Source organism: Polyodon spathula, chromosome 2 (assembly GCF_017654505.1).
Source record: "Polyodon spathula isolate WHYD16114869_AA chromosome 2, ASM1765450v1, whole genome shotgun sequence".
NCBI classification, from domain to species: Eukaryota; Metazoa; Chordata; class Actinopteri; order Acipenseriformes; family Polyodontidae; genus Polyodon; species Polyodon spathula.
In genome coordinates this window covers 14,145,227-14,153,553 of record NC_054535.1, presented here as the reverse complement: position 1 = coordinate 14,153,553, position 8,327 = coordinate 14,145,227, and the positions used below count along the sequence as shown (strand labels likewise).

The following is an 8,327-nucleotide window of genomic DNA, read 5'->3' as shown; positions in this document are numbered from 1 at the left end:
CTCTATCCACTCTGCTCTGTTCCTGCTTACTACTTTCCACCTCTCAATTCATTATTAACCCTCTAATTCCACAGTCACTCAGGATTTGGACCCGAAAAAGGTATTATGTCTCTTTAAAGACCTATACATTGAAAATCATTTTGCATCATTTAACTCATTTTTTCTGTTACCTATAGGTTTGGAATTTTGTCCACAACAAAGTTGCACAATCTCCAACTGCTTCTATACTTGAGCCTAACCCAAACTGCAAAGGCGTGATTTCAAAAATGTATACCACTATTTCCCCTCTACATTGCCCTTCTCTTTCCAAAATGACATTGTCGTGGGAAGCAGATTTAGGTTTTAATGCCTCAGATGAGGTGTGGGAACAAATCCTACTTTTGGTTCATTTAGCCACTGTCTGTGCCAGACATGAACTGATTTAAAATTTGACATCGCATCCATTTATGTAAGACTAAATTGGCTAAGATCTTCCCACATTTGGACTCAGCTCGTGACTGATGTAAGCATGCGCCCGCCTCCCTTATACATATGTTTTGGTTATGTCCCAGGTTGGCTCCTTTCTGGGTCTTAAATTTTCTTATCTTTTTCCCAAATTACTGAAACAAACATTGATCCCTCTCTGCTTATTGCTCTTTTTGGTGTAGAGCCCAATGACATCCCTCTGACCGAGATGCAGTCAGATTCCCTGGCCTTTGCGACCTTGATGCCAGACCCCCAATTCTGTTTAACTGGAGCAAGCTGCCCCAACCCCTCACATCCATTGGGTTAGGGATGTCATGTAATTCCTTCATCAAATTTACTTCAGACTTCGGGGGACACAAAAAAATTCTATATAGCATGGCAGCCCTTTTTGACATTCTTGAACAATTCCAGCTTCTTGAGCCAGCTAAAGACCTGCTAAAAACTTCTTTGTATCCACTGAATGTGACTCAATTTTCAGTTAGTTTTTTTTTCTCTTCTCCTTCCCACTTTCTCCTGTTTTCCATCAATTGCGGTGTGCATTTAAGCTTCTTTAGTGTGTACATTCCCCCCCTCCCCCCCCCCCCCCACTGTGGATAGCTTTCTATGAATGTACTTTTGTTGATAATTGTATAAAAAAAGTAAATGAATAAATATCACAAAAAAAAAATTAAATAAAATCAAGCTGCACATAGATCAGCAGTTTGCAATCACCAGTAGTGTGGTCAGTGGGTATTTGCGCTTTGCTGTCCTTGACAATTGAGCAAAACACATAACAGCTTTGTCTCACACCATGGATCACGCTAAGGAAATAAGAACAAATTTGGTTAAGGAAATTACGTAAGCTAGCTGTATCTGTGCTAAACGAAGTCTTTTCTTTGCTCAGAAAGGCTCATCACTGATGCCACTAGTGCTCGAATACCACCTGTCAAGACAGGTAGGTTGGCTTGCAGTGCTGTTGTGATTGTGTCCTGTACGATCTTTGCATTTGTTCCTGAAGACAACTTTCTGACTATTTTTGAGAAGAAAACAAATCTTACACCTTGTTTTGTCCCTTTTCCTTCCTGGGTCGTGATCATTTATACTATATGATGTTATATCTGAGACCGAGGGACTGGGTGAAGTGCTCAGGCCTTTAATAAACCTCTAAAAATCAGGCAACATTGTAGAAAGATTTTCAACTTGGATAATTTAATATATAGTTACTTAAGTCATACAATTTTACTATTTTTTGTATCTTTGTTAGCCATATATAACTGAATAAAACAAGTAAAACAAATTGATCAAACAATCATAACAGACTCTGGATACCAGATGAATTAGAAAACCAGATACATTTCTTAAAGCAAACGCTCTCTGTAGTAAGATTGTATTACACTGCTGTACTTGTACTCCTGGGTCACATCAAGGACCAATCAGTAGAACTGTGTGTTGGCACTGTGTGCTTAACTGGCTCCAAACATTTCACTTCACATCTTTTGAGAAACTGAAATGAACCAGTCATGTACAAGGACGACATTCGAGGCATTCAAGTAAACTGCAAGTAGTTTGTTACCAGAAGAGAAACTTATACAAAGTATCTTCCCATTGGTTTACACAGAGACCTACAATCCATCAGAAAGCATTTCTCCTTGACCAAGGTGGTCAAATATTCCAAGTACAAAAAAATGATAGTATATTTCCTGTTTTTGTATACAGTACCCTACCAGAATAACTAACACTTCCATATTTAAGATTGATGTGTAAACATTAATAAAATATTTACCTCCTAATGGACCTTAAAATACTAGTATAACACGCGATACACTGCATGAAGTACTGATCACCATTTCATTCCACTACTCTGATAACTCTGGTAGCCTGTAGTACAAAAAGATTATTGATTTACAAAAAAAAAAAAGAAATGGTGAAGTACCCAAAGAAAGTAGTTTTGGCAGGGTACTTTCTGAATTCAATAGCCATACTATGCAATTACAAAATAGGGTGGGGTAAGGGGTTGGAATAAATTACCATTATTGTCGTTCCCTTAAACAAGAAGCATTTGTTTTTCTAGATAATACTACAGAAGTGGTTTTGTAGTTTTATTGGGGTTGGTAAAATATATTTTCTGGTTGTATTTTGATTAAATGTTTTAGGTAAATTCTGGTCAAATGACACCTGTGATTTATTTTTAATGGAGGGCGTGGTGTAGACGTGATTGATTTCCAATAAAATATAACAATACACTTTCTTTAAAACAGCATATTCAAAGTCAGTGTGCCCGGTTGTATTTCAGACCAGCCTGATGTAGGGAGGGGGTTTGGAAGACATCTCCTCCTCTTGTTCACTGAGCGGTACAGGAGCTTGGAACAGCCTTCTGTCGCCACCTGCTGGGGATCCAGAGTATAGGCAGGATTAAGTATTAGATTAGTTTACCGATTGGCTGTTTTGAGTGGAGTAATCTTTCTTGCATGACGAAAGCAGTCTTATGTTTTGAGTGGAATTACTTTTCCTTGCTTGTTCACAGTTTGCAGTTTTGTGCTTATGAATAAATTTTTAAACAATCCAGGATAGTCATGTATGATACAATACAAAACATTTATTTTGATATATCACCCTAAAAACAAAATAGCTCATTTAACAAACTCCAGTTACAACTAATTATATAAAAGCACATTAAAAAAAAAAAGTATTCTCAATTTAGACTTAAAATAATCCAATGTTTCAATCTTAAATGGTAATTGAAGAACAGCAAAAAGCTCTGGTTTCAGTTGATTTGCATATCTTTCTAGACTGTAACAAATTCTTCTGTTAGACAACTTTTTCTAACATATATTTAGGGAATTCAAGTACAAAAGCATGGTCTGTATTAATTTCCCCAAAGGTCAAGGACTATGGCTTTCTTACCCTGCCAGGTACAAACCAGCTCTGTCTGTGGATTCTGGTCATCATTTGGATCCAGGGATTCCTGACAAAAAAACAAAAACACAACTTATTAGGCATACTATATTTCAAAACGGGTTTTCTTCATCCAAACATCCACAAGATATACCAAAAGAACCAAAAAGAAGAAACTTTAATGATACAAGGAAAAGACACTGAAATGGACAAGACTTCTTGTCGAAACATTAGCCTTATTTTAAAGATCAATTAGCATCAAATGACATAAGATTTTACACTATTTTTATTAATGATTTTCGGTTCAGATGACCCTACTTGTTACAGTTAACAGAACTACTGTTCCTGCCACCTTAGTCAGATATAATTAACCAATATTTGTGCCTTAGTACTCCTATGGACATTAGACTATCTCCTATATCATTTTAGCCACGTTTAATCTCAAAGTGAATGGTCGTACATGGAATACATTCTCTTGCCCAAGCGCATTACAACTTCAGTTCCCAGCTACAACATGCGTTTATTCATAGTAAAAGGATTCGCACCAGTCCAGTGACGCTGTCATAACAGGCACAGTATGGGACGCTCCTGCAGCCAGTGAAGGCGATGAACAGAGCTAGCAGTATGCCAAAGGCACAGGCAATCAGCATGGTTAAATTGGCTCCTTGAACAAATCGAGTGAGAATGAACTTCTACATGCAAGAAAAAAAAAGGAAAAGAAACAAAGTTATTGTGGGATGCGAGCAGCCTCAGTGTCACCCCTTTCAAGTCAATTCCACGTTTAACATTTCATGCAGTCTCCGATATGGATGTGTATGCCAGCCGAGCATCCATCTGTAAAATCTTTCAGACCAGTTGATTGCCCCCCCACTGTCATTACCAAATACACAACTATTAAATATTACACCATACATGTCTATCACAAATAATCATGTAAATAAATAAAGACCCCTATGTTGGTACAAAGTTAATACTGTATAAAGGGAACAGAGATGCATTTTTATTTTTCCTCTGAGAGACAGTAACAGGAGTGTTGAGTAAAAAATACATGCAAAACAAAATGGAGGAGAGGAGTGCTATACCATGCTGCATTGTCAAAGACAACAACATACAGGAAAGTTAAACTACAACAAGGGGGCAGTAAAACATTCTTTACAATCTCAGTTATTGCACCTGTAAAGGGTCTCTGGCTTGGTGAAGATACACGATAAGTTACAACATTATAAGACAGTACTAGATCTCCATTTACAGGAAGTTGCTTCCCAAGTTGTTTGGATCAGCTGATATGAACTCCATTTCAGGTAGTGTCACTGCTGTGGGTTATTCAGGTGTAGTAAAGGATACTTCTTCCAATCTTCCTGCAATCAAATGCAATCAACCCCTCCCACTCCCCAAAACACACAAGGCAATGGCATCATACCAAGGATTTTTGGAAAACCCTAAAGCATGCACTGGCTTGCTGCTTGAAAGAGAGGGGGAAGAGTGAGGCAGTAGTAAATAAACAAAATGAAACTTCTTACTTCATGCGGTGTCTGAATATGTGAAGGGTGAAAGAGCTCATCATCCTCCTCTCCATACCTTAACGTCAGGGAGGAGTAGACCATTATAATCACGGTAGTGAAACAAGATAAGAGAGAGGCAGCAATCATGATGTTAACCTGCAGTGTGAAGACACAGATCAAGAGACTGACTGCACATCCACAACCTGCTTACACCATAGAAAAATGACTTCATGATTAACCCTTTACTTCAGATACTACAGCATGGCTTGGAATTTTTTTGCATCAGTTTAGCACATTTTAAAATAAATCAGGAGCCAGGAGTTAAACCAAACTGTTCCTCCCCTATAGCTACATGAAAAACTATTAGTAAACCTGCACTCAGATGTGATTTATTCATGCTGTGATAAGTGTGATCACTTCAGAGAATATTTACCGGGGGCCTAATTGTTCAAACACCTGGCACTGGGTAATTTCAACAAACAAGGAACGTCCTGAAAACATTAGCATCCACACACAAGCATTTTAAGAATACAGCCATTAATTTCGAAAGGATAGCAGTATAATATATATATATATATATATATATATATATATATATATATATATATATATATATATATATATATATATGATATATATATATAAGTGGGGCTCACCAGCAATGGGTTCTTCTTGTGTGATGAAAACAAAGCTAGGACTCCTGGCATGCCCATTATCTACAGAATTAAACACACAAATATTAGAAATTAAAAGTCTATCACCCGTTAACTGCATACGGTGTTTTGGTATATTATTGTTAATAAACAAAAATAATGTCGTCCCCACCTCAAAAACAACATGTCCCTTACAAACTAATCGAGTTTGTCAAAACATGATCACAATCTGTGCTTTGGATTGTCTAAAACTTTACAGTACGTTTAAATGTTTTAGGCCATCAGTATTTAGATTTTTAAACTAGACTGTAGTGACTTATTTAGGATCAACACTTCTCTACAGATCCCAAAACAGTACTCATTTTCAGATTACAGTAATTTAAGTGCCTCAAGTTTACTCCAGTGCCTGCAGTAATGGACAGGTACTAGCCATGCTTATTTGCATAAATTTCTACATCCTGATATGGCAGTAAACACACGTCTCTATTGTATGGAGTTTGTAAAATGGAACATCTTACAAACCCAGGAGTACCACTAGCGTTAATAAAACCTAAATCACCAAATGGGAGTCAACTATTGTTGCTGTACATTCAAGGTACCTCTGTTTACTGTAAATTTTCCTCTAGGGAGTTACTGACTGTTAAAAGCTGGTATTGTAACTTACTTCAGATAACCCTCAAGGCTGACACAGCTGGACTCGTTTCTTGGCTGTATTTCAAATGAAACAAAAGCTTTGAAAAAGCAAATAAAACTTATAAAAGTATTAAGTGTGTTTTTACCACTCCAGCCCAGAGAGGAACCCTGGTGTTGCTCAGAGTAGTGTCCTTTCTGAAGATAGCATCCATGAAGCCACAGACCACACACAGCCCAGCACAAGCGATCTGCAAGATCCCCAGCACCACCATACTCCTCTGGTTAAATATAAAATATCTGTAGCGGTCCATGACTTCTCAGTTAGACAACAAAGACCAGCTTGTGGTGGTATGAACGGGAGAGATTAGAACCTTACAAGAAGCCCAAAAGAATAAACAGTATAGCGTGTAATCTTGTTTAAATACATATTCACCCCACAAGCATCTGTTAGTGAAGTGTTAGGGATTAGCACTTACATAATCACGGGCTGACTAAATTGTTCAGATGCCTTGCCATGTTTAGGTAGGCACAGCATTATAACTTTGACAGCGGGTTTTACAATAGGGTTATGAATTGTCATGTAGATGTTCAAGGTTATATGAAATGGAAACCATGTCTACTGCAATTTATGCAACAGCAGAACTATTGTATCCTTAAGATTAGCCAAGTTAACTGAATAAGTTTATAAGGAGGACCCTCAAAAGTAAAAAAAAATATGCTTTTTGTATGTAATACCATCTGTAGGAAAAGACCAGTGATGATCGGAGTGAACAGATTGTTCATTTTTAAAAGATTGAAATCATTTTACAGGGGGATAGTAGAGCAGATAAAGTATCGTTGACAATGGTGTGGAGCTCCTGTCCTGGGTAAACAACGTGGCTCCATCTTGTATTATAACTCGTCTCAGGCAACGTGACTGTTTACCCTGGATGCATCTGTTCTGTACACACATACAAACACAGTGGTGGAACAGCATTGCAACAGCTTTGCGAGTGTTGGATTCAAATCAAAATTTGGACACATAAGAACCTGACTGATGGAATTAAAAGTCTTCTTAAAAAGCCATTTAAGTCATTCTAGATTTTGGAATTGTATTGGTTTAAATATGCAAAAAGGTCAAGTGTATCTACACTCAACAAAACTAATGACTAATTATTGTAGTCTCTCCCACTTGATCACATTTTGCATACAAATGTAGACAAATCCTCCACATATGCAGGACGAAAATTACCAGTACAGTCTAGTCTACATAGATTATGATTTTTGTTGGGCTGTGCCAAGGAGCAGAAAAGTGCAAGGGCTCCCTTACTAGTCTTTAATCAACATCCCAGGCCCTGGATTTTATTTTTGCTCCAATAGCTGAGTTTAATTTTCCTCAAGTCCAGGCTTGCAACATTTTAAAAGGTCTTAAACTTCAACCTTTTAATACCTACCAATGCAGATGCCTCATGTGTCATGTGCTTTTTGAAGGGTCACTATAGGCAAAGAGAAATGATGGGTTACGGATATAACCCCGGTTGGGATGTGCCAAAACAATACTTTTGAGCTTGTCAGTTATTTACTGAGCAGTTTATATCAAAGCTGCCAATAGGCCCCTCCATGGAGTGATGTCCTCGAGCCCACCTCCCGAGATAATAAATAGTCAGTGCACGGAGACTTCAGGCTCTATTGCATTGAACCCGAGAATGCGAGTGATGCGACCTCGCAAGGTTGGCAGTCATCAAAACAATACTTTTGGGAAAGTATACCAAAGCCAAGGAAGTGATTGCGTACCAGGAAATAGCAGTAACCTTTAATTATTTTTTTGAATTTGTATTTTATTTTATGGTTTAATTTTTAACTCTTTACAGGTTTGCCAACAAGATGGCATTAAGTTGAGGTAATGATTTAAGACTTTAGGACTTTATGAAATATAATTTTCAAGAGGGAAGTATGACTAATTAACCAAACTGCAAAATGACACACATATTTAGCATTTGTTTTTGTTTTGTGAATATTTCCAGAAATAACAACGGTATGTTACAGTTGCATATATTCTTTATTACTCGTATTCAGTATTCATTGATTTCTACAGGCTTGCTGTTGGCATTTTCATGTCTTCAACTTCAACACACACAAAAAAAACACATTCATAACCACACTGCTATAGTGCAGGGCAGGCACACAGCCCTTACAAACTAGGTCAACCCTGTAACAAAAC

The 8,327-nt window shown here is 37.5% G+C and overlaps 1 protein-coding gene across 3 annotated transcripts; it reads right to left on the bottom strand.

The window, feature by feature from the left end:
• Positions 1-1,584: 1,584 nt before the first annotated feature.
• Positions 1,585-6,572, bottom strand: LOC121330531. 3 transcript variants are annotated; one of them, XM_041277117.1, is made up of 6 exons: positions 6,274-6,572; positions 5,498-5,557; positions 4,860-4,997; positions 3,885-4,031; positions 3,349-3,409; positions 1,585-2,831 (listed from the first exon to the last, which is right to left on the bottom strand). In XM_041277117.1, the coding sequence occupies exons 1-6, from the start codon at positions 6,436-6,438 to the stop codon at positions 2,734-2,736; spliced, it is 669 nt and encodes a 222-aa protein (XP_041133051.1). In that variant the 5' UTR covers positions 6,439-6,572; the 3' UTR covers positions 1,585-2,733. The 3 variants fall into 3 exon arrangements, with proteins under 3 accessions (XP_041133051.1, XP_041133060.1, XP_041133068.1); XM_041277126.1 differs by having other exon boundaries at positions 1,585-2,828; XM_041277134.1 differs by lacking the exon at positions 6,274-6,572 and adding an exon at positions 6,159-6,256 and having other exon boundaries at positions 1,587-2,831.
• Positions 6,573-8,327: the final 1,755 nt, after the last annotated feature.

Excerpts from the sequence above, each read along its gene's own strand:
- LOC121330531 (XM_041277117.1), bottom strand. The coding sequence starts at position 6,438 with ATGGACCGCTACAGATATTTTATATTTAACCAGAGGAGTATGGTGGTG. Across the intron at positions 4,998-5,497 it reads ACAAGAAGAACCCATTGCTG|GTTAACATCATGATTGCTGC; the intron begins GTGAGCCCCACT and ends TTCACACTGCAG. Across the intron at positions 3,410-3,884 it reads ATGACAGCGTCACTGGACTG|GAATCCCTGGATCCAAATGA; the intron begins GTGCGAATCCTT and ends TTTTTTTGTCAG.